This window comes from Molothrus aeneus, chromosome 14, assembly GCF_037042795.1.
Source record: "Molothrus aeneus isolate 106 chromosome 14, BPBGC_Maene_1.0, whole genome shotgun sequence".
In the NCBI taxonomy this organism is placed as follows: Eukaryota; Metazoa; Chordata; class Aves; order Passeriformes; family Icteridae; genus Molothrus; species Molothrus aeneus.
The window spans coordinates 4,408,332-4,434,271 of NC_089659.1; the positions used below are offsets into that span (position 1 = coordinate 4,408,332).

Genomic DNA, 25,940 nt, shown 5'->3' on the forward strand with positions numbered 1-25,940 from the left:
TCTCAGTGGAGAATTAGAGTCTTAAACTGGAACCAGCTACCCAGCTGATAAGGATTTTCTCCCTGAAGTTCAGCCAGTGTCTTGCTCCAGAGGTAATTCCTTGGAGCTGAGTTACTCCTTTAGGAGTTCACTGTGGTGCTCACTCTGAAGGCACATGCAATATTCCTCATGAAAAAGTGCACTTTAGTTCTCAGTTGGAGCCAGTCCAAAAAGAAGAGTTCAGTCTACTCCTAAAACTCAATTTTATATCATTAGCTGGCATCCTGAATCAAAATCTGCTGGCTGAAATACCCTGAACTGGCACTAAGTGTGGGGTTTTAGCACTTCTCCTTTTGAGGGTCCTGTTGCATTTATAGCAAGGTCACTGTGAGCTTATTTAGAGCAGAGTGGCCAAAGTGAAGTGAGGGAAAGTGCCCCAAAACCAGTGCTGTGCCTGGCTGAGCTCCTTGCATTCTCACTCTCTTTTTACTTACATCTGGCACTAGGTACCCAAGTCACGACCAAGAGAAGAGAGAATGATGGCTCCTTTCAGCAAGGCCATAGAAAATCACATCTTCCTTCTTCCAGCCCCCAAAGGTAGCTCACTGGAGAAGTAGTTCAGCACATGCCATCACTTGCAGCTTTCTGTGATAAATGAGAGGCACTAGTGAGAGGCACTGTGCCAGGAAAAAAAAAAAAATGTTTGTCTACTGCTTTGGTATGACAGAATTATCCACATACCAGCTGGATTTTTTTCATTTATCTTTGATTCTTGCAAATGCACTCACTACTTAACTGCATAAAGCACAAGTTGTAACTTCTGAAGTCCACAAATGATGGGGGTTTAAAGTTAAGAGCAAAGTGGTAAAACCAAATTGCTCATCAATCCTTGATGTGATACAAACTGATACCGGAAAACTGCATTTTAAACCAGCTGATCAAATATGACAGCAAAAGGCAACGCTTTATCCTCAGAAGAGCAAAAATATTTCATCAGTCTGCAATTACATAATAGCCAGCACTCTGGAAAGGCATGCAGAGGGAAGCATTCCCTCCTGCACAGTGGCCGAGCTGTGAACAGCCCAGCCTCAGGAGATGCACTCCTTACCTGGAACAGGCAGTGCAAACACCAACACCAAACCCAAAGTGCTTCAGCAGAGCAAGGAACTGCTCTGGAGCGAGGCAGCCTTGCCTGCTCCTGTGCCCAGCTGTAAATGCTTCTGCACTGCAGGCAGCCTGTCCCTGACACAACTCTGAAAATCTTAGGAAAGGTTTGCTTTACCATTTCCTTACTCAGCCACAGGTTTTCAGTCTCCTCCTTCAAAGCAAATTAAGAATAGTTACCTATAGGATCCATAATAGAATTTAGTTTTCTTTCACTGCTGCCACTGCATCATTAATTTAGATATTTAAAATCTTGTTAGATGGGGCTTTGAGCAGCGCTAAATTCCTCCTCCCCTATGATTTCACACACCCTTTTCTCCCAGGGAAAGGCAGTAACCAGACCCACCCTTACCTGATACTTGCTCAGGACTGTTCAGCAGCAGAGTGATGCTGAACATCTGAGCTCTGCTGTTCCACTAGGACAGCAGTTCCTCCTTGGGCTGCTCAGGAACACACAAGCCAGCTGAGCAACTGGCAGGTGAAGGAGGTAATACAGATACCTGGATACAACTTCATAGTTTCTTCTGCTCATATTTCACACTTCAGAATAAACAATGCACTTACCCAACAGCCATGGCACTGGTGAATGTCTGCCAGCCTCATTCCAGACAAGCTACAAGAACTGCTGCATCTTCCACACAGCAACAGAAAAGCTAATTAGCATTCTCACTTGAGATTTTGCAACAGTGAGCTGTTCTAGCAAATAAGCCAGATGAAAAACATCACCAAACTCTTCATGCTTCACAATCAAGCTGATAACCACCATTAGATACCGCATCATCTCAGCAAACCAGCTGCTGATGCTCTCAAATGTGGAAAACAAATTAAGAAAAAGAAACAAAGAGCATTGGCTGCAGCCTCTCTTCCATACATCTTATCATCCCATTCCAGTTTAACTAAAACCCATTCAAAGTCAGGGGTAAACTAATTAAGGCTCCAGAGTGATTATTTCATCTTCCCCTGCACTTAAAGAGTACCTACAGGACCAAACTCTAATTTAAGGTTCTTGCTGTGGCAACATTAGCCATCTCAAAATGTTTTTATCTTCCCCATGATGTCACAATTTTTCAAGGCACCTCCTTATGCTTTTAAGCTGTAACACTTTCTCCCTCCTCCCTTTCCCACCTAAATTTATTTCTAAGCTTCCCCCTTGGCAGTCTCAACTCTAGAGACCCAATGTGAGAGCACAAGCCACAGAAGGCTCCTGAGCCTACAGATTCCCTCAAGTATTACCCCAGATAAAGCATTACCCTTGCCAGCAGTGAGTCCTCTCCTTCCTATCCCAGCACAGGAGTTCTGGAAGGTCCCAGCCAGAGGCAACTGCAGCACAGAGCAGACAGACAAATCTGCACTCTGCACCCGAGAAAGGAACTGAGCTCCAGGACACACGGACAAGTTTTGTATCCCAGCTGCCTGCAACCACAGCAGACACATCCCAGGTATGTCAGCAGCTCCCTTTCCGCATTCTGACCTGCTGAAGTTGAAGGTCACATTCCAACCCACAAATAAAACTCATTCTGTGAGAAGGAAAACTGCTAGAAAATCCTCAGGGACTGAACACCCTCTTTACAGAGCTATGCAAGAACAACTTTCACACCATAACCTGAAGCTTCATTCAATTCAATCCACATGTAGACATTAGTACTAAAAAAAAAAAAAAAAAAGAAACAAGACACCAGATAAAAAAGGTTTAAAATCCACTTTAATAATGCATTCCTGTAACATTCCTCAGACAAACTCAAACTTTTTAGTGGGACAATTACAGTTTGTGTTCAAACAGTTTACACGAAATGAAAAATCTTGTAGTACTTCTACACAAAAGACAGGCAAGGTTAGGATTATACAAACATTTGTTTCAGTTAAATCTTCAGCATGAGATACAGTATCTTTATCCAATAGATTGTACTTTACTACCAGTAAAAATAAAGAGATACAACACGTTATTAAAAAAATCCATCCAAACAAGAACCTCCCAGCCCTTCAGGCTGCACGACTGTCAACTACTTCAAAGAAACAAATGGTCCAGGTAAAAAGAGTAACTAACAAGTTAGGAGGGGAAAAAAAAAAAGAAAAAGAAACAAACAAAACCTCCTCCAATTCACTACATGACGGATCATTTGGAGCTATATAAATTTACAAAATCATGGGAGCTGCAAAGTACCCAAATGCTGCCCTAGTTCTCCAGAGACCCCCCCCCTGTGCTCTTAAGCAAGGTACACTACACTAAAAAAATGCCAAGACATACTGAAATTTTATCCAATTTAGTCTCATGATTTCAGCTGCAAATAGGAAACCTGGAATGGTCAAGGCATTAGGGTCCTTGCAAGATTTTACTGTTACTGAACCATGGCAGCCTCCCAGAATTCATTTTTCACTTTGAAATTAGGAATGCACCACATGAAATTTTCCAAAACCTTTACCAGTCAGACTGCACTCCCCTTGTCCTAGAGTGGCTTTACCAAAACAGGCCCTAATTAACTATCTTTAAAACATCCCCCCTCCCCCCCAGGTTGAACCCTGTGTGTGGCCTGCCAAGATTTCCTCCTTTGGGGCGTGTACAGGGGATGGCTGAACCCTGTTCAGTATCTGCGGCGCTTGTTGGGGCCGAAATCCCCGCCCGGATTCCCTCGGTTGAAGGCGGGCGGGTTCCCTCCCATGGCTCCAAGGCCTTCCATGGCTCCACCCTGGCCAAAGCGGTCTGGAGGTGGTGGTGGGGTCTGGCAACGAGCACAAGTGCAGAAGATGCAGGAAGAAAAACAAGGAAGAACAAAGGGCAGTTAAAAGCAGTTTGAGTTGATTGCAATTCTACCAATATTCCACAATTCCAGCTGACCTCACTGCAAACATTCACCCCACCAAAAACATCCCCACAGTCCCAAACCTGCACCACTGGACCACTGCAGAACAAAGCTCCTTTCCCCACACAACCTGCACTCAGCCATACAGGGCCCTGCTGTGCAGCAGGTGAGCCATCTGAACTCACCTTCCCTTTCCACTCCTGGCTTCACCTTCCCCCTTAATTTCCCTGTGTAGTGCCCATTCCCTTAACCTCAGCTGCTTTGCTGTCCCTACCACTTAGGTACAAAAGTTTTTAGACAAATAAAACTGTTCTTTATGATTAAACAAAACCAAAACCAAAAACAACAACAACAAAAAAAACCAAACAAAACAAACAAAAAAAAAAACAAACAAAAAATCTGTGTCATAGCAGTCACAACAGAGCAAGAAGTCTGAGTAGGAATGTTTGCAGGAAAACTGTTTATTGGACCAGTTCATAAAAACCACTGAAGGCAGATGAACTTTCAGGACAAACTTTACTATGACTGCTGTTGTTTCTGCTGGTGACTGAAGTGCTGACACTGTGGGAGGGCCAATCCTCTGTGTGACAGAGAGGGATGACAAATGCCACAAAAGCCAGGGTTTATTGCAAAACCCTGCAGTAAAGTTTAAAACTAAATCAAATACAAAATTTTTAAAAATCAAACAAATAAGCATGAACAGCACTGATTCTTTGCTTTTGACCTCCTAAGCAAATTAGCTGAACTCACTCTGGCATGTGAGAACAGGAGATAACCCTTTTCTGGCTATGAAACTGGTAATGAACAGAACACTTCTGAAAGCTTGGCTTTGTACCTACAAGAATCTACTCTCAAAAACCTCTCAATTTCACAAAGTGCTTCCCACTAGGTCATTTAAAACCAACCATATATTACTCCTAAGAGCTTTCTAACAAGCATTTTAGCACTAGCTCTCTTGGAAGTAAATTAAGCCATTATTAGACTTGGCTCAACCTCCTGAAAATTATCAGCTAGCACCAAGGCAAGATTAACTTCTAAAGATTTTAGCAGGAGTGAAGCAACACTCAGTACTTCAATTTTAGCAGCTAGTGCTTAATACTGGAAACAATATAATCTGCATTTTAGAGGTGTGCACAAAAAGCAGATGAAGATACACTACCATTCCCATGGCTCCATCAGGGATCATAGCTCCAGGACCAGCAGCAGGAGGTGCAGGAGCTGGGACATTGGTACCACCCATAGCTCCTCTATTGTTCATGCCAATGGTACCTGGAAAAGAAAACTGAGGAATAGTCCTGGCACACACACACAGTGACTGGGCTCTGCTCATCATCCCAGAGCCACAAATCATTGTTCCATGCAGGGACAGAGTCCCAGCTTTGCACTATCAGGTCACGACCAGCTGATCTTGCTTTACAGCATGTTGTGTTTCCTGTCACATGAATACTTCCTCTTACTAGCCTGGGAGATTACTTTGACTGAGTTTCTAAATAAGAAGCCAATAAAATGAGATCACTTAAAAAAAAAAGGGTAGATTTTGTAAGGAAATGAACATGCACAGGCACAAAGAATACTCTTACCTCCCATACCCATCTGTCCCATTCGCATGTCTGGTGGCTCCCTCTGGAAAGACAGACACTCATCTCAACTGATAATCAGGCTTTTAAAAATGTAATTATACAAATTCAAAGAGTTCTGAGGATTTAGTACTGAATAATGTATAGAAAAGTAATTCCCAGGGTAAATGTCAAAGAAAGACAGGAGCAACCTTCACGTGATAGCTGCTGAATGAATAGGTTTTATTTTAAATATCTCATTATAAAAGGTTGTTTTTCAGAATTATAATAAAACATCCAGCAGCAAAGCTGCACATGCAGACCTTAAAGACATCTTGATGGAAAGATGTGCTGAGCAGTAGTAACACATTAGATAGAATTAGTTTTGCTACTCCCTCAGCACAGCTAAGAAGCTTTTCCTGTTGAAAGGAATGCAAGCTTACATAAAGACACAGTACTGGGTCACTTGCATTAAAATACCATTTAGTGAGCTCAATTTCTCTTTTATTAACCAAGCATCAGAAATACCTATTACAGACTTTTCTCACTGCAAAACCAGGAGCACTTCAGTGAGGGCACTAGTTTTTTTAACAGTGGCAAGTGAAGACAAGTTTCATTTCATCTGTAGTCTCAGTGCCATTATCCATCATATGAAGGCAATATTATTTGTAGGAATCAGGCTATCTGCTGCACAAAGAGAATATTCCGGCTTTTGGCTCAGCCATGCTCTTGGCCCTGTGGTTTGACACACATTTACCTATTTTGCCTAGGGGCCAAGTGTCACTAGTAAGCATTGAACACTTACCCCCAGCTGCATCAATGCCATTACACCACCTGAACAGCCCTACAGCTGCCTCCACAACAGAAAGTGCCTGGGACTGGAAACAAATTGCAAGGCATTTCTCTATAACTAGAGATACTGTTATCAAAAGGCAGGTTACTACCAGGTTACACTGCAAAAAAATACTTGACCAACCGACTTTTTTAAGTACAAGCATACACCATGCCTGCAGCAATGCCTTCAGTTGGGATCATTTTATCATGACTAAGACTGCAAGCTACGGATATTGCCAGTCATATAATCACAACAGCCTTCTGCTGCAGTGCTTCAGGACAGTGTGTGTTGCTGTTAGAATAGAATTAGTCAGCACACATTTTTCTGAACAGCAAGACAGCTACAGAGGGCCCTACGTGAAGAGCAGTGGAACAGAACTGGGAGATTTAGTTTCCAGGCTAAACTGTATTAAGATTGGAGGGAGTCAATAATTTAGGGTAGACTGCACTACTGATGTACAGTCGTCCAACCAAGCTGAAAATTCACAGAAAGCTGTGCTGTGGAAGGGAAAAATCTACTGTGAGTGTAGAGATGTAATGGAAATGTAGAAGCACTCGTACCGCATCAGCAAAATTCCCTTTAAAGCCTTCCTGCTGGCGTCTCATCATCTCCTCCTGCTGCCTTCTCATCTCCTCCTCACGGCGCCTGCGCTCTTCCTCTTGCCTGCAAAGTCCAAGATGCTCAGCACAACAAACACCAACCACCTGCATCACTGTGTTGCAGTGCTGCCTCATGGATCTTCATTAGAAACTTTACACTTCAAACTTTCAGTTCTGAGTAGCCCGTTTGAAAAAAAACAACCACTTGTGTGTGTGTCTCATGAGGAGCAGCTGAAGGAGCTGGAGAGGCTCAGACTGGAGAAAAGGAGGCTCAAGGGGGACGTTACCACCCTCTACAACTGCCTGACAGGAGGGTGGAGCCAGGTGGGAGTCAGTCTCTTCTCCCAGGTAACAAGTGACAAGACAAGAGGAAACTGCCTCAAGTCACACCAGGGAAAATTTCTTCACCAAAACACTTTCAAAGCATTGGCACAGGCTGCCCAGAAAGTGGTGGAATCACCATCCTTAGAGTGATTTAAAAGATCTTTAGATGTGGTGCTTAGGGACATGGCGGGCTTGGCACTGTTAGATTTACAGCTGAACTCATAATTTTGGAAGTATTTTCCAACCCTACACAGCAGCTGCCAAATGCATGCAGACTACATGCAATATCATGCATCAAGCCTGACAGCTCTCAAGCCACCTTCTATTACAAATAGTCTGGTAATCTTCCTGGAGCTTCTCAAAACAACCCCAAGACAAGAAAGTGACAACTGCTACAATGGAGAGAGAAATCTTTGAGACCAAGTTACCCTCAAATGAAAACAGATGCTGAATGGGATTTCCCAATCTGCAGCACTGAAGCCACTAAATCACAGCAGAGATTCTGATTTTTCTATCTGCCTCATTTAAAGGAGCTTAACTGAGACACAGAAATGTGAAGAAGCACATACTAACCAATGGAAGAAACTCCTAACTCTTCCATCTTAAACCAAGTGTACACTCTTCCCTATGAACAAAAAAAGCCCAAAGTAACAGGCACACTTGAGGTAGTAATTAAATTGTCACAATGAACAACTAGGTGCAGTGAAGAGATGTTTTATTCTGCTCTGGATTCACAGCATTTCACAACCTGCCCCCTTACCTGAGTTCCAACTGTTTACGTTTTTGTACTTCTTGGTTATGCAATTCCTCCATTCTCCTCAGCTCCTCCTGGCGCCTCATTAAATCTGTGTAAGACAACAGTAAAAAACACGATCAGACTCATATCCCATGCCACCTCTTATGAATTCCTGAAGTAGAACTATAACACAGGAGAGAAAAAGGTAACAGAGCCTTTACCAATACAGTAGCTTCTCCCCATGTTAGGTCTAATACGATTCAGTGCCAGGTCCTGCCCTTCGGTCACAACAATGCCCTGCAGCTCCAGGCTGGGGCAGAGGGGCTGGAAAGGGCCTGGTGGGAAAGGCCCTGGGGGAGCTGCTCAGCAGCAGCTCAACAGGAGCCAGGTGTGCCAGAGGCCAATGGCACCTGGCCTGTCCCAGCCACGGTGGGGCCAGCAGGACCAGGACAGTGATTGTCCCCTGCCTGGGCACTGCTGAGGCCACTCCTCAAACCCTGTGTCCAGCACTGGGCCCCTCACAACAAGACAGACACTGAGGGGCTGGAGTGTGTCCAGAGAAGGGAAGAGAGCTGGGGAAGGGTCTGGAACACAATTCTGATGGGGAGCAGCTGAGGGAGCTGGGAAAGGGGCTCAGCCTGGAGAAAAGAAGGCTTGAGGAGACTCTACTGCTCTACAAGTACCTGAAAGCAGGTTAATGGTTGGGCTTGCTGATCTTTTCCACCTAAACAATGCTATCATTCCATTTATTTGCTGCTACCATGCTTGGTCGCACCACAGCTCCCCTTCAGTGGTCTCTAGCCAGTCTATTGAGCCACCCACTCCTGGACAGTGCAGGGCCCTGCTCCCACCCTGGATGTATTTATCTGGCTGATACCTTGTCGCATGAGCATCACTTGGTGCTCATGGCGAGCTGCTTCCATTTCCATCTCCAGCTTCTCTCGCGCTTCCTTGATGTTGCGATCTACTTGTTCCTGCTGCTGCTTCTCCATCTCTATCAAAGCCTTCCAACGCATGGCATATTCATACTCAAAGCTGCCAGGCTGTGCAAACCGAGGAGGCTGCTCACGCTCCCTAGCAAACAATGAAGAGCTAGTGAATGCTTCAGGAGAGCAAGGAGGAACCAAGAAAACTCCATTTGTGTGTCAAATGCAATAGCAGGCCCCAGTTAACTGTGCCTGAGACACCAGTTTGTTTGCTCCTCAGGTATCATCTTATTCCTGCATGGAAGCTGTCCTCCTCCATAACAAGCAATGACACTGCTTTCATAAGAGATTCTGGGTAAAGAGCTTTAGAAATCCCCTTGAAAGCAACAGCCTTTGCTCCTGCTGCACATCTTATGGACAGATGCACTCCAGAAACAAACACTGCCCAAATGTGCATGTTATTTTCACTCTGCACCTGTAGAACAGGACTATTCCTAATTCCACCTCCTGAAGCTCTCATCTTCCTTACTTGAAAAATTCATGAGCTCACATGGTTTGCTAATGCCAACTGCTCAGATCACAGGATTCCTACCTATAGTGGGGAGCCTTCTAAGACTCTGGTCTTATACCTGGATAGCTCTACAATCCCCTAATGCTATTCACATAATTCCTTAAATTTCTATTGTAGGTTCAAGTGTTTCCTCCATAGACTTTCTGTAATAGTTCCCAGGGAATCTCATGTCATCTGTGTTATCTCAAATTGACCTAATTTTTTATTCCAACAACTGAAATAGACTTGTACAAAATATGTGAAGGCTGTCAGTCTTATCCAGCAATGTGGATTCAAAATCACTGTTTTCTTTCAGCCAATCATGGCAAGAGAAGAATGAATGCAATTCTCCTTCTAAAGTCAGGTCACATTTATGGAAAAAAAAAAGGAGGACCTGATGAGCAGTGATGAGCCACCCTTCTAAGACTGAGACACTTGCCCACAGGCACTCTCCTCTCCTGCTGCATGCCAGACACATACTTGTGATATTGCTGGTTTTTGATGACTAGTTTCTCTGGTAGACCCTCCTCATCATCATACTGATCCATGGGCTCCACAGTGACAGGGCGAGGGAATCTGTAAAGAAAAAGTGAGGTGTTTTCACAAAAATTCAACAACAAGCTTGCAGTTGTGGAAAGCACAACTTATATTGCTTTTAGCACTGCTCACAGAAACTCAGAGCAGCTGGAGATCTCAACCAAAGTGAAACCAGGAATCATATTGAACTCTTTCTTTTTTTCTAGAATAGGAGTGTAACTGTAAATCAAAATCCTTGTTTAATCCAAACCAAAACTGTACTGGAAGAATACTATTTGTAGTTACTTTTAAGTTACAGCTTAACTGGAATCCTGACAATACTCCAGTAGGATCTACTCAGCATGAGGTCTTGTCTCTAGAGTGGCACAAGGCCATCTGTGCCTTTTTATGGCTATCTAAAGCAAAGAGCCACTACACCACTCCTCACTGGAGGCTGCAGGCTGTACCATCCTCTGCTGGTGAGGCCACCATGTGCTACTGTTGCTTGGCAACAGTGCTCTAGGAAGGTCCACTGGGCCCTTGTCTGAATTTCCACCCCCCAGGGAATCCACTGGTGCACTTCACAACAGACACTGCAGATGTGTGCTCCTGTCTCCCTGGCTTCTGCATGCAGAACAAAGTATTGACCTGGTCTCTGAATCAGCTCTCCACCACAGCACTGACACTGCTCATCCTCAGCACAAAGCAGCACCCATGAGCTCTCAGTCCCATGTGCCAAGGCTGGGGAAATGAAGACAGATGATCCTGTTATGCCAGGTGGCAATGAGTACCCAGGCTCCAGCAGGAAGGCAGGATATGGAAGGCTAAAATCCATTTCCTCAGCTGAAGATCCATAATACAGCTTTGCACTTTGATGTGACATATTCCATTATTAATAATCTTATTTTCTAACATGAACAGATTTCAAACAGTTTATCTAGCTTTCCTGTCTTGAACTAGGACAAACCAGAACAAGTTTAATCAGAACCAAAGCATAACTAGAAAGGAACAAGAGACTCATTTGTGGTCTTAGGTATCAGAACCTAATGAACTGATAGCTATAAAGAGATTGAATGTTAACCTTAGCTATGCATTGATAGTGAATAGTTTTGCATGATCACTTTTAAAAATCTGTTTTCATGGTTCTTTCAGATATAGACTTCTGAATCAGCAAAAGCTCCCTAACAGCAATCCTCCTGTAGAGCACTACTCACTATGCTGGTTATCCTCAAGAAGCATTAGGGAGAAAAACAGGTATTAAAAATGAAATAAGCAAAACCTGCTTTTTGAAACTGAATGTGCTTGTGTATAGCTGTACCGCTGCAGATCCACAGGAGGTGAGAAGCATAAAACTTCAAAAAATTACTTTAAAAATGAGCAATGCAGCTCCATTTCAGGAAGTGTTCTAGTCACAAATTCTAGGAGTGTAATATAAAACAGTTTTTTTCTAAGAGATCATAAATGGCTCCCTCTTAACAGAGCAACAAGCTGCTTTGTGGAATGCAACTGCAATTGGTCATTTGCTTGAGCAAGTTCACATAATTATGAGAACATGATTTTCTGCCTTATTACATTCAAGCACAGGGAAAGCAGTTTATAATGGTGAAAACTCCACACAATCCAATCTGTGTGAGCAGCCTCTCCAACAGATCCCATGCCCACAGTGGCATTCCACCTCGTGGAATCCCGCCCCAAGACTCTCCCTTTTAGTGTCCCTGAGTGTACAATTAAAACACTTGCACTTTGTTTCCAAACAAGTTATATGGATGGTCTCTGAAATAGCTCCTGTTCTTAAAGGCTGCTTTAATTGCCCTAAGGTTGTTTTATGGAGAAAAAGTTTATTGGGAAGTTTTATGCACTTACCCCACTAGCAGCTTCCCAGAAGAAAGCTTTCAGGCCTGAGCTTCAGCACAGACTGTCTCTTGTTGGAACAAAGCTAAATAAAATTCTCCCCAGGCCAACCCCCATCATCACCTCATGCCCCACCTGTCCCACTGTGGTGCTAGAACCAGCGTCCAGCAGCCAATGCAGAGCACCCCTCCCCAGGCCCACTTACGTAGTCAGCAGGAATGACCCATCACTACATCTATCCAGCGCTTTCCTAGCGGCAGGCTTCCCTGAGAACTCCACAATGCCTTTCCCAGAGGATCGTCCTCTGTCATCCACAATAACCACAGCCCTTTCCACCTGGCCAAACACCGAGAAGGCCTCCTCCAGGAGCTCGTTGGACACAAACTGAGGCAGGTTCCTGACTGTCAGCGAGGCACTGTGGCAGGCAAAGCGCACTCGGAGCTGCTTCCCACGCAGAGGCATGTTGTCCAGTTCCACCTTGGCAATCTCTGCCAGGGTGCGAGTTTCCTGCAGAGAAAAACAGCCTGCATTAAAACTCCCAGAAAGGCACGGGATTAAACACAAGCTTATTTCTCCATAACAAGTACTTCTGAGAGAAATAAATGATTCTCGTGCCAAAAAGCACAGCTATTCCTTATCACGAATGACTGAACAGCCAGAGTTTGGGGGCAGGGAGGGTGAGAAATATATAACAAATACCTAAGTTTAGTCCAACAGCTAGTGTGAACTAAGCAAACAATGACATTTTCATTATGACACAATTATATTAAGGCTACAAAGCACCTTTTTTTAAACAAACAAATACATTTAAAAAAACCAACTACGATTCATCTGTTAACCTTAAGTCTGATAAGGAAATGCTGACAGTATGACAATCTGTGAAAGACCTTCTATACCATTTTCACACCTTTCATGCCACTTTCCCACCTTTCCACTCACTGAAGTAACTACCAAGCACCTGCACTACATAAAAGTGGCCCAGATATGGCTGTGGGAACCTCATCCACTCACCTCAGGGCTTTCACAAAGGTGATGCACGAACCACAGAAATCTAAGAACTATGGTGGTAGCTACTTCCCTTTCACACACACTTCAACATGATCATCTAGAGATCCCCTAGCCCAAGAGCATTAATCATGCCAGAAATGCTGCATGACAAACTATGCCCATAGGAATTCCATATTCCAGAAACAGAAAAGTTCATTTTGTCTATAATAGCATCACATTCATGTGAGTTTTTTCTGCTTTCTACCAGCTGATTTCAGAATAAATTTATCAGATCTCTCATAACTCCTGCCACAAGCTGCCTAAATTCACATCTCTCTTAAAAGCAAGCCCTAGACCAACCACTTGGAAGCTAATCCCATATTCCAGGTTACTAAAATCATCAGCAGGTGTAATCAGCAAGACATCAGAACATCTACTACTTTCAATTAACAATAGTGCTCCATTGTGAGCCATCACCACAAAACTCCCCAAACTGCCAAGTCACTCACCAGCCTGATAAAACCAAAGCCTTTGTCCTTGTGTATGAAGACTTCCCCTGCCTTGCCATACTTCTCAAACAACTTTCTCATCTCTTCCTCTGTAATATCTGGGGGCAGATTCCCCACAAAGAGGCGGCTTCTTTGGGTGAAGGTCTTTTCACCGGGTTTCCGGAAATTCTTCAGGTCAATAGTCAGGCCTTCATCTGAGGGGAATAAGGTACACAGCTGCTCTACAGTTGGGGGGATAAATTTTATTAGGTTTCATCACAGTGACCACAGAGACACAGGATAATACAGGTAACACACCCGTTCATTTTGGTCTTAAACTTCTCCAGCCATCTCTCCAGCAACAAGGGGGTTTTATGTTTTATTTCAGAATGGTCCCATAGCTTTTTTAAAAGGAAACTGAACCTCAGTGCTCATTAACACCAGTGAATGACAGTCTAGAATTGGAGAAAACAACACACTGCAGCTTGAAATAACATCAAATATTTCACTCAAACTTTTTGAGATCTGGTCATGGTAACTGGCCTGCAAAAAAAACCCAACTGCAGTCACAACACAGGATTTTGCTATTACAACATGAATAATTACAGAAAAGCCACAGTTTAGTCAGAAAACAGATTTTTACTCAAAAACACACAAAAACAACTCCAGATATCTAGAAAAATATGAAAATAAGAAAAAATTTTGTTCAGACAGATAATATTTCAGATAGCTGTCATTCTATGAGATGAGTTCCAGAGTATGGGTTTCCAAGCTGAAGAGAAGGCTGGAATAGTTAAAATAGTGGGGAAAAACACCAACCCAAAATTTAAGAAAAATCCTGCCATATAGATGAGCCCTCAGAAAAATTACAAGATTAATTACAAGAAAAATATCCCTATTCAGTAAGCTCTGCTAGAAGAGATTTTTAAAGTTGGAAAAGACCTCTGAGATCAAGTCCAAGGTTAAAATATTTTCTGAGCTGTCCAACAGAAATAAACACAAACAGTAACATTCTCAAATCCCCACAGGCATATACAATCTTTAACCCTTAATTCAGCAAGAGTCCAGCATGATCCTGAAAGCTCTGTTATGTGCCAGACAAAGGGGTGGATTTAGCATCACTTTATCACCCTGTGCCCCATTTTCTTAAACACACATGGAACTTAACCACAGGACTACAGGGCAGAGAAAGCAACTCCTTTGCTTTGCAGAGGACACAAGTCATGGTCACACATATGAAATAAACTGTGAACATCAGTGGCTTGATTCCAGTTACCAAATGGCACTAAATGAGAGAGACTGTCCGTGCAAAGACAATGCAAGGAGAACCCTTTGACAGGAGTAAGCACACCTCCATGGCCAACACTAAATAACCAGACAGAGTGTGCCCAGTGAAGAGCAGTGAGATTAACTTATCTACTTCACACAGCAAAAGTGCAGGAATGAAACGTTTTTCCTTGTTCACAGCATGTCCATGAGTATTTGGGGATCAATTGCAAAGGCTGTGGATACAACACGAGGTACTTGGACAGAGTTACACTCAGGGGTACACAGAGTACCACTGTTCTGCCTCAGGAGATCCATGCAGAAGAGTGAGACACACTCATTCACTCCCTCCAAGCTGATTCCTGTGGGAATTCCCCTGTACAGCTGTACTGTTATTGTTTTCAACCTGACTGGAACCGGCTGCTCTGCCACTCTTGTCTGTTATTGCCTGGGAACTGATAAAGAGCCTGTTCAACTCGACCACTTAACAAAAACATGCCGGATTTTTACCAGCCCAGTATATTTGACACAAAAAACCCCACTCTGAGGAATCACACAAAACGCACAGGTGATTTCTACACATTTTTGTTTTGAACAGCCAAAGTGTCCAGACTTTAAAAAAAAAATTAAAAATCCACATCTAATAAAACTAAAGCACTCTTTCCCTCCCCAAAAATGCTAACGGAGATGTCTCGCCACTTCTAAACCATCAGGTTAGATCAGTTCAGGCCCCTGAAGCCATTAACGCGTTCTGTCCCAGCTTACAAGCACCCGTTCTGGAGCGCCACTCCACACTGACCAGGAAAACCCGGACACCCGCTGGAGCAGAACGGCTTCAGCAATGTTAACTGGCATTAAATACTGAGTGAAGCTGGACATCTCCCAGTTCCTCATTATAAAAAAAATAAAATAAATTTAAAAAAATCAGTCTTAAGCGGCACCTGCAGACAACGCTGCAACAACGTTCTCACTACAGCATAATCTTCACCGATTCTTACTTTCTTACTTCTGTATAATCTAGTAATTGCTCTAGCAATCAAGCTTCTTAACTTTCTAGCTTCCTAAGAAAACCTGTATTGAGAAGCCATCTGTTATGCCCGGGGAAAAAACAGGAACCAGACAATGAAAGACAGAGCTCCTTATATTCGCGACGCTTAAAGACACACTGTCAAGAACGCACTGACTTTCAAACTGTAAGCGATCTTTTCCTGGTATTTTGAGACAAAGACAGAACCTCTATATCGCTTTCCCTGCTTTTAGGAACGCAAGAAGCTCACGAACACAAAAAACTTACGAACAAACACCACAGGACTCGCGCGTACCCACGAGCGGACTGAGCAAAACCAAAAGAAAACGCACAAATACAACCCAGGCGCAATTAAAACCGCAGCTTCCAACATGGGGAAAAAACTGATATAGCAGGAGATGCTGCAGCCTGCTTGGGAAGCTAAGGATTTATTGTTTTAACTTGGAAATCCGGGTTCCTTTTGTTCCTGCCGAGACCTGTTGCACGCCCGAGGGCCGCAGCTAACCCGAGGTTTCCCGCTGCACCGAAGCGGTCGCTCAGCGCCTACCCAGAGCGGGGCCGGGCGGGCCCCCGCGGCGGGCCCGGGACTCACTCTGGCTGTTGGCCTGCTGCCCGTTCGCGGGGATGGACGGCGGCGGGTGCTGCTGGTGCTGCTTGCGCGGAGCGTGGTTCTGCTTCTCCATGTTGAAGCCCTTGTTGCCCTGCATCTTCCCCACCTAAAAGCAACACACGCACGGTCGGGAAGCGGCCCAGACCTCGGTCCCGGCTGGCTCCCGCCGGCCCCGCGTGCAGGGGCGGGGCGGGCCGCGCAGGCCGCACCGGGCCCCGGCGGCGACGGAGCGGGGCCGAGCCGCAACCCTACCGCGCCCGCGACCTCACCTGGCGGCAACACCGGACAGGGACACGGACACCGGGACAGGCACCGACCCCGGACACAGACACCGGGACGGAGAGGGGCACCAGGACCGCGGCGGCCCTGAGAGGAGAGCGCGCGGCCGGAACTCGCGCAGCCTAACACAGCGCCCCTCTCCCTGAGCTCCTATTGGTCACCTGGCGCCCGCCGCCGCGCCGCTAACTGGCCAAGCCCGCCGTCACTCACAGCGGCCGCCGTAGCGGGGCGGGACCAGCTGGCCGTGCGCGGACCCCATTGGTCAACGGAGCGGCAGCGCGCGCTGCCAATCACGGCAGCGGGCACTAAGCTTGGGTGAGAGGCGAGCGGGGGACAAAGGGAGCGCCGCGAGCCACCCCGCGCGCGGCGCGCAGGCGTGGTGCGGACGCGCGGGGGCCGCGCGGTTTTAAAGGGCCAGCGGCGGCGCCGAGCGCGTGCCGCCCCGCCGCGCCCCCCGACGGCACCGGGGCGGGTCCGGCCTTGGTTTCTCCACCCCGGCCAGTGAGCACCGGAGCCCGGGCAGCGCCAGGGGACGGCCTGTGCCGATCCGCTCTCCTCCAGATGGTTTCCATCCCCGTGCCCACTCCTTGCCGCCTCCAGTTGCGGGCTCCCCCTCGTCGTCCGGACCCCGTTCCCGTCGCTGCCCCGCTGTGCAGAGGAAGGCGGCTCCTGCCCCTGGGAGCGCACCGGACGCTCTGGGAGCGCGGTCGTATCGTGCCTCAGGCGGGTTTCGTTTCACCGCCTTGCAATAAACCCTGCCGCTTCCCGCCGCCTCAATGGTGCAGGTGCCGCGCGCCCGCGGCCACCCCGCTCCCGGGCACGGGACCCCGGGGCGACTCACAGCCCTTGCGGAGCGCCCGCAGCTTTCCCGCAGCTCCGCCGCCCGCTCCCGGCTGTGCCCCCGGGTCCCAGCCCACGCTCAGCCCCGGCACCCCCGTGTGCCCGCAGGCTGGGAAACCGCAGGCTCCTGGGGGCGGGAGCGATGGGTGATTCCTCCCCCCCCCCCCCCCCACGGTGGAGCGGGGCGGCCGAGAGCTGCAGGCTGCCCCGCTGAGCCGGAGGGGGCCCGGGTCCCGCCGGCAGGGGACCCCCGGGGAGGAGGGGACAGCGCGGTGGGCACGGATGGAGGCGGGAAGGGGGAGCCGCGGGCGGCGAGGCCAGGTGGGCGCTGTCATGGCTGGGGAAGGGCACGCCGGGCTCTGCGCGGTGGTGCGGGAGCGCAGCCCGGGCACGGGAGGGGGATCCCGGGGGGAGGCGGTGCCGGGAATGGGGGGCGCCGGCCCAGGCGGTCCCTCCCGGGGGCGGTACCGCGTCCCGGGCCCCCGCGGAAGCCCCGCCCGGCCGCGCTGTCACTCACCGCCCTGGGGAGACGCTCCAGCTTCGGGGAGGCGGTGGCGGCGCCCGGGCTCGGCCGGGTGGGTCCCCCAGCGTGCAGGTAGAGGCCGTGCCGGTGCGGCCGGACCGGACCCCCCGGGACGACAGCGGGGCTGGGGCCGGGAGAGGCGGCAGCGAGAGGGTTAAGGGGGGGGCGGGGAGCGGGGTGGCGAGCCCATTCCGTGCGATCCGCTCCGTGCTTTACGGGTGGCCGCGTGGGCACCGGCGGGAACCGGGGCGCCCCGTTCTGGCCCGCCCCCCCCATCGTGCTCCCCCCCCGCACCCCGCCGTGCCCCGCCAGACCGCGGCCGTCGCCCGCGCCCGGCTCCGTGCTGCCCGCCCGCCGGGACCCGCTCCGCCAGGTGGATCCGCTCCACGTTTTCCAGCCGCCCGTGGCGATCCGGGCTGTCGCGCCGATCCCGCGCTCGGGGCTCCGCTCCGCGTTTCCGCAGCAGCCGCTCGTGAGCGAGTCTCGCGAGCCCCGGCCCCACCGTGGCCTATGAGAGCGCGTCCCTCGCTCCGCGCAGCCAATAGGGCGCCGCCGCCGCCCCCCCGTCGGCTGGCAGCGCGTTGAGGGCTCCGAGCGGCGCCTCCATTTAAAGGGGCCGCGACCCGAATCCGGGTTCTGGGTAGAGCGGGCGGCGCAGCACCGGGAGAGCCAGGTATGAGCGGTGGCGGCCGCGGGCGTGCCCCGGCGGTGTCCCAGGAGGTGCGGATGGGGTGATGGGCCGGTCTTGGGGCCCCGCGAAGAGGGGGCGGGGCGGGCGCGCGCGGCGCTGGTACCAGGGTGGAGGGGTGGGTGACCCCCCCCCCCGAGGAGGGGGGGGGTGCGCGCCTTGCGGGAGGGGGCGTGGCCGATGCCCCTCGAGGGAGCGTGGCCGGTGCCGCTGGCCCCCTCCCCGTGGCGGCCGCTTGGGGGCGCCCTGCGGTGGGTCCCGGCGGTGGGGGGAGCGCTGTGCGACCCTCGCTCCTTATGGGGGATCTGGGCTGTGGGCTCCCTCGGGATGGATGGGGAGCCCCAGCCTGACCCCCACCCCTTGCAGCTCCGATCCAATGGAGAACCCAATGCGAATTGCTCTGCAGTGCGGGGGAGGCGGTGGTCTCTGCACCCCTCCCGGTATTACTGGGGAACGCACTTGCCTGGCCCCCATCCTCGCCTCGGTTCCATGGAGACCCCCGTGGGCCCTCGCTCTGGAGGGGGGTGGTCTCTGGACTCCCCCGGAATGGATGGGGAGCCCCCCATGTGACCCCCATCCCCAACCTGGTGCAGAGCTCACCCCGTGCCCCCTGCAGTGTGGGGATCGTGCGACCCTTATGCCTTTTGGGGGGGGTCTGGGCTCTGGGTACCCCCGCTGTGGCTGGGGAACCCACCAGCCTGACCCTCATTCCCACCCTGCTTCCATGGAGACCCCAGCGAGATCCCTGCCCCTGTTGTGGGAGGCGGTCTCCGGTACCCCCGCGGTGGATGGGGAGCCCCAGCCTGGCCCATCCCTGCTGTGGGCTGGCACAGGGCGGTGTGAGGGGCAGCCCTCATGGGGGACTGGGCTGGCTGTGCCCCCCAGCCCCGGCACAGGCTGGGCCCAGGGTTTATGGCCCTGAGCGCTCAGCCCAACGCCCAACGGGCCCTGTCCTGCTGAGGGGCTGTGCTGAGCAGTGACAGCAAACAGCCCTGGCAGCCTCTAGCCTACAGCTCTGCCCTGGTGCTCGGCTCTCTCCGTGTCCCCAGGGGCTCAGCCTTTATGGTGCTGTCACCACACGCAGGAGCAAAGTCTGTGGGGTTCACAGCTGCTGCTCTGTGAACTGGATAACCTTTCTGACTGCCTTCCCCTGTATGTGGGGGAGTCTGCAGCCTCCTCAAGGCCTGGAGGGGGTGTGTGTCCCTGGGCAGCCTGTGCTGCTCTCGAGGATCTGGCCCCATGAGAGGAAGGTGCAGCCCCAGGGGCTGGAGCTGCCCTGGGCTGCTGCTGAAGCCTCCCCATGTGGGCAGTGTGGCTGTGGCCAGCAAGGTGCCCTGAGGAGAATCAAGCACCTCCTGTGTGGTTGGTAGAGGTGGGGGCAGGCCTGGCGAGGCAGGGAGCTGGCTGTGCTGTGTGCCCAGCAGGGAAAAGGCCCTGGCATCAGATATGCTGTGTGGGCAGAGGCAGCACTGGACGTGTCAGGTGATGGTGGGGGGTAGGATTTTCAACTGAGTGCTGAGGGATGGTTCCTGGAGTCTCTTTTGATGAGGATGAGAGCTGCTTCATTTGTGCTCTCCTCTGCTCCTGCTGTGCTTCCAGGTATGGCTTTTGTTCTAGGCTGTAGCTTCTTTCCTTTTCATTGCAGCTGCAATCCCCAAGAAAACTTTTAATCTGCATTTTCTCACCTAACTCTGCCTAGCCTGGGATCAAAGCTGGTGATAAGAGCATAGCCCTGTTGTTATTGTGAGCTCAACCTTATGAAAGGAATATCCACAGCCTACAGAGCTGTAATGACTAACCTGAGCCTCACAGCTCCATAGTGCATATTTGCACAACCTCTTTATCTCTCTGCACCTGCTCACATCCCTCTCCCTGTGAGTGCCCTTGCTTTGGAGGATGACAGTGAGTAACACCAGATTCTCCCACATCTCTGGCAGTCAGAGGAATGGCCCAGGCTGTGGCCATGGCCTCACTTCAGGGGCAAAGCCCCTTGTATGATATCTCTGTGGATGTCTTGTGGTCAGTGATGCTGGGATGCACAGCTGTGATGGACACAGATGTGCTGGCAGAAGCCTTGCTGCAGAAGGGTTGTGGTCAAAGCCATCCAATGGAAGCGTGGAATAGGCTACAGCTGTGACAATGCATTTGTTAGTTTAGCAAAGGCAGTGCTAAGGATTTGACTGGATTTGTGTTTTAGTGTCAGCAGTGTTTTATTAACTTCTTTCTCTGCTGATGGTACATGTCAGGGAATGGCAGTGTCTGAGACCATCCTCCAGCACCTTGGTGGCAGGCACCTTGCAGAGGGATCTGGGACTGTCAGTGAGGCAGAGGAGACAGCTCACACTGTGTTTCCAGTATTTTGGCTCTGCAGGGCCTCTTAAGGAAAATTACATGTTTTGCCTTCAAAGATAGATCCTCTCAGAAACTCTGCCCTTTTGTTTTTTTTTTTTTTTTCCTTTTCCCTGTGCAGTAAGGTTTATTTACAGAACCACAAACAGATTTGGGTTGTAAAGGATGTCTAGAAGTGTCTGGTCCAACTGATCTGCTCACAGCAAAGCTGACTTGAGGCCTTGTTGTTCAGAGATTTGTCCAGTTGGGTTTTGAGGACCTCCAGGCAGTCTGTGGCCTGTCCCAGGCTGCAGCACTCCTCTGGAGAGTCACCTGCTGTCCCTGCAGCTGTCCTCTCCAGCTGCTTGTGGGATGTGCCAAAAACACTTTGTCAGGTGCTCTGATACCTTCCTGCAGCATTTGGGCAACAGGTAGACAGACCTGATGGCCATCTGGTTTTTACCACTTCCAGGTCTTCTATTTTTTTTAATCATTGTCTTGATATCATTAAGGCAGTTTGGACACACACTGCTCAAGCACGCTGTACCTCCAAGCCTTTTTGTTGAGCTTCTGATAGTACTTCCAAAGCTTTTTTACCCACTCACCCCTTTTCCCTGCATTTAGCACTATTTTGCCTGTACAAATACCAGGAGAATTTTCTCTTGGACTTGATGGCTGAGTGGAGTTGGTTCTTGAGGCTGAATTGCTCTCCAGGTAACATTGCTGCTAAGGGTGTACTTAGATTTGTTGCTCTTTTCTCTGTTGCAAAGCCTTGACACTTAGTGCTTTGGGAGATCTTGGTCTTAGGAGGTGTGAGGGGATCCAAGCCATTTCAAACTGCTGCCAGGATGGCATTCGGGATGGATGAGGATGCTCCTGTTGCCTGTCTTAGCATTTACTGTTGTGGTTAGCATTAGATAGTGCTGAGATTGAGGAATGTTGTCAGTTTTATTTGAAATGTTGCAGGGAGTTTCCTGGTAAATCTAATTCCAGGCAATTCTGTGAGATTTCTGAAATTTGTCCTTCTTGCACTTTGTTGAAACTTTGAGGTAAAGTTTCTGGAATGCAAGCTCAAAATCCAGTTTGGTCATTGCTGCCTTTGAGGAATTTACAGGAGACTCATGGCTGTGTGCTGTAGTACCAGCTGCTCAGTGCTGGAGGATTTGGCTTTCTGGGTTCAGGGTGGTTGTGATACTTTTGAGGCCTGCAGCCCTGAGCTGGGGCTCCTGCTGTAGGAAAATCTAGTGGTGATCTCCTTTCCTGGCTTTGGGACTATCAAAAAACAATTGCTGGAGTCTCAGTGCTGCTGGTGAAATTCTGGAAAGGCCCTTTTTTCCCTGTGTACCAGTTACTGTTGTGTGGACAGTCCCAGTCACACGTGGAGACTGTTCTGAAGGGGATGTGGTGAAAGCTGCTGCAGTTTGTGCTGATTGGGAACCAGTAACACATCTGGAGGTGGGACAATGTTTGCCAAACCCTGCCTGCAAAGCACAAGGACTTGACCAGTGGCATCTGCAGGAGCTGTGGCTGACTTGGAGTGAGTCACTGCATGTAAAACCTCCAGGTCACAGAGGGTTTACAGATCCCATGGTCAGTTGTTTAATCATGTGTTTATGAGCTTGTCCAGCTTTGATTTCCAACTTTTTGCATCCTTGTGTGCATCTGTCTGTATCTCTAAGGAGTTGTCTGCTGTAGATCTTCTTTGTGATTTTTTTGAGATGGGTCACATCTCCCTGTTTCTTTTCAGAGAACAAAATAGGTTTAGCACTGAAGGGTGTTTTCTAAACAATGGCTTGATGGCAATGATGCATAAAGCAGTGGGATTCTTGTGTTACTGTGTCATTTTTATTTTTTTTTTTAATTTGAACTATCTCAACTCTTCCAATGACTGTTATCAATTGTAGACAGTAGCCAAGAATGAGACAGTGATGGTCTAAGAGGGCACTGTGAGCAAGTAGCACTGTACTGAATGTCACCAAGGAGGCTTTGTGCTCTTGGAGTTTGCAGCTCAGAGAGCTCACGCTCTCCAAAAACATTAGTAAGTAACAAAATCCTTTCTGCTCCTTTCTGGAGAATTTTGACTGGACTGGAACATGGTCCACAGTAGTGTGCTTAATTTACTGGTGATTGTTTGTAAATTCATTTGGGTTGAAGTGAGTTAGCCAATACATAATAAAGGTTTGCAGTGCTTGGATTTAGAATGCTATCAGCTGTCCAGATAAACTCAGATAAGTCACAGCAGAGAAGCTGGCTTCTGCTGTACTCACCACTCAAAGTACAATATTGTTGATGAAGATATGTTGACTGAGACCATGCTGGTAGGACATGATATTACTTTCTTAATGTTTTATTCATTGAACTGTGTATTGACACTATTTTTGTTGAGAAATACTAGGTGGAGTGTTACTGTTGGTTCAAAAATTTGGCACAAAAAAATAGAAGCTTCTTCCAGAGATCTGCTTAGGTCTTACAGACCATATAGATAGGAGGTGGCTGAAATGTTCATTTAAGTGTCTTTTGTAGTTATTAATTATTTTCATATTTCACATTATCTCTAATAATGAAAAAGATAATCCTTCAGCCTTCAAAAGTATTGAAAATCTGAATACACATCCATGAACAGAAGTCCAGGACAGATACTCAAGCAATTCCTGTTCCTTTGCTAGAGGACAGCAGTAACTGCATGGCTGTAGGATTTTTTTGTGGGCTGTAAAGACTTCTGAGATGTTCTCTTCATCAGGAGGGAGTAACAACAGCTTTTTTTTATTGCTGTCTGTTTTTAATTAAATGTTTGATGGTAGATCCTCATTTCTGTAGGTAGGCCACATATTCCCCTGCTAATGGTTACCTGAGTTACAGCACCACTGATGTCTTTAATAAGCTGGATAAAGTCCCAGGTAGTCACTTGGATATGGTTAAGTGTCCTGGCAGAGATGTTGCACTTTGAGCTTCCAGACCTGAGAGAAGATCCCACGTGCCCCTCTTTGGCATGAAGAGCTGGGGAGGTCTGGTGGTCACAGGTACTGGCTTTGGCCATCAGTGTTGTGTTCTGTGCCAGTCCTGCACACCTGGAGAGGACCCCCAGCTGTCCCATCACTCCTTTGGAAATGCTTACTTGCTACCTGAGAAGCATTCTGCTGCAGGCTGTTGTGCAAGAGACTTTGCCCTTCAACGTGTTCTTCCCAAGAATATATCTCTGACTGGATACTCCAGGGAGTAGCACTTACTCCTAGGTGAGGAGTTCCCAAATGGAGCAGTTATATGTGCTGCTAGGTGCAGGATTTCAGCACACTGCCTCCTCTTGGTTTGTTGCACTGTACTCTCCTTGCTGCCAGGATGTGGCTGGAAAAGAGGAAGATTTTGAGCGGACCAGTGACCAAACCCCAGTGACTGAGCTGTGCATTAGCTGGTCCTGGAATAAGAGAGGTGATGACTTGTGGTGGATCATTTCAGCACCTGCCAGAAACAATAAGCTATTCTGTTTCTGTTGTGGAAAGTGACGAAAAGACTTTACCAGAGATAAAGTGCATGCTCTGTTTGCAGCTTAACTCACTGTGAAGCTCAACAGAAGGCCCAGACAAATCTGTCTGCCTGGGGCAGACAGAAGTAGAGCTTCTTACCTTGCTGCAGCAGAGCAGCTCTAATTTCCTCAGGTTGAGTTTGATTTCAGAGCAACCCACAGAACTGGAAAATACTATTCTTTCCTATTTTGAGAGCCTCCTTCCTCATTCTTATCAGCTGGTAGTTGAAAGCCACTATAAAGAATTCATTGTCAGGGACATTCTGTGCTTTCCCACTCACACTGTTTGTCAGCATCACCTTAGGTTCAGCCTCAACTCTTAACTCCATCAGCTTTTCCAGATTCTTTTAAATATATCAAGAGTAGGCATTCATCTGCCCTGTATCATTTTGGAGCTCCGATGCAGCAGGTTGAAAATAAACAAAAGAAAAATACTTCTAAAACCTGAATGTTGAACTGCAGGACTTAAAATCACTGGAATTTTAGGAGGTCCAAAGTATAAATTGGTTCAAAGTGGGATTAGGCAGATTCACAGAGGATTTGCCCAGTACAGACTCTTAACAGGGACATTGTCAGTGCAGCTCAAGCCAAGTGTGATTCTTCAGCAGCTGAGTCATTGATTGGGGGATGTGCTGAAGAGGAACATCCTGTTAGTTGTGTTTCTTACACTCTCTCCCCAGGTATCCATTCTTGGTGTGAATAGGAGCAGGATATTCAAGCACATGGCTCTTTCATTGGACTGACTGCAGCAGTCCTTAGCTTTGCACATCCTAAGAAATTTTGGTTCCTTCTCCAGAGTGTGTGAGCTGCTCTGCTGGGAGGATTCAGAGAGAGCTGATGAGAGGGGACAGGGCCTCGAGCACAGGGGGCTGTGCTTCCAAACAGAGCATGTGGGTGAGTCAGTGCTCTTACTGCAGCCTTGCCTCTGCAGAGGGGTCTGTTCCAGCCACATCCTGATAGTTTGGAGTTGCCTCAATCTGCAGAATACTTCTTCTCTTTCAGACTCTTCTGTTGGTCATGCACATTGCCATTAAGTCAGAGTTTTGTCTTGTGTTGTATCACCCAAAGTTTGAAAGCAGTGTTAAGGTGTACTCTGTTAACCCAGATGCCTTTGGTCCACTTGTAACATGAGTTACAGGACAAGTTTGTAGATTGTTGCTTGCATTATGCTCTGGGAGGGAATGCCCAAATGGATTTCTTATGCTCCAAATGTTTCCAGGGTCTATTTCTACCAAGCAAAGACTAGGCAGCTGAAAGTGGGAATTACATTAGGACCTTAGTGGTTCATTGCAAACTTGTGCAAAGTCTCTGAGGTCATTCTGAGGGGTATGTTAGCTCTGTTAAGTATACCTATAAATAAATTTTCCTTCTTCATCTGGAAGCCTTGAGGGGTTTTTTTTGCTTATTATTGTAGGGTCTGCTCTCTGTCTCTGAAACTGGGTGGGGGATATCTTTGAGCAGGAGACATTGCTCATATTCTGAACAGCAGGAAAAAACCCTTGTTTATCATCTTGGAAGGGTTCTCATCTTCTTCAAATCCTTAAGACCTT

General features: G+C 48.3%; 2 protein-coding genes across 7 annotated transcripts in view; one reads left to right on the top strand and one right to left on the bottom strand.

Moving 5' to 3' along the window:
• Positions 1–2,825: 2,825 nt before the first annotated feature.
• Positions 2,826–16,611, bottom strand: NONO (non-POU domain containing octamer binding). 3 transcript variants are annotated; one of them, XM_066559411.1, is made up of 11 exons: positions 16,482–16,611; positions 16,195–16,318; positions 13,331–13,524; positions 12,040–12,341; positions 9,948–10,043; positions 8,869–9,065; positions 8,016–8,100; positions 6,893–6,995; positions 5,522–5,564; positions 5,101–5,210; positions 2,826–3,860 (listed from the first exon to the last, which is right to left on the bottom strand). In XM_066559411.1, exons 2-11 carry the CDS (start codon positions 16,307–16,309, stop codon positions 3,723–3,725), a joined length of 1,383 nt encoding a protein of 460 aa, XP_066415508.1. In that variant the 5' UTR covers positions 16,310–16,318; positions 16,482–16,611; the 3' UTR covers positions 2,826–3,722. The 3 variants fall into 3 exon arrangements, with proteins under 3 accessions (XP_066415508.1, XP_066415510.1, XP_066415509.1); XM_066559413.1 differs by having other exon boundaries at positions 13,331–13,551; positions 16,482–16,598; XM_066559412.1 differs by having other exon boundaries at positions 16,150–16,318; positions 16,482–16,598.
• A 1,252-nt stretch (positions 16,612–17,863) lies between these two features.
• Positions 17,864–25,940, top strand: part of ZMYM3 (zinc finger MYM-type containing 3) — a 31,949-nt gene continuing 23,872 nt past the window's right edge. For 2 of the 4 annotated variants that reach the window (XM_066559410.1, XM_066559407.1), the window contains exon 1: positions 17,864–17,926. The gene's annotated coding sequence lies outside the window, so the exon portion shown is untranslated. Of the gene's footprint in view, positions 17,927–18,476; positions 18,528–25,940 lie in introns of those variants that run through there. The other 2 variants (XM_066559409.1, XM_066559408.1) reach the window with 2 other exon arrangements.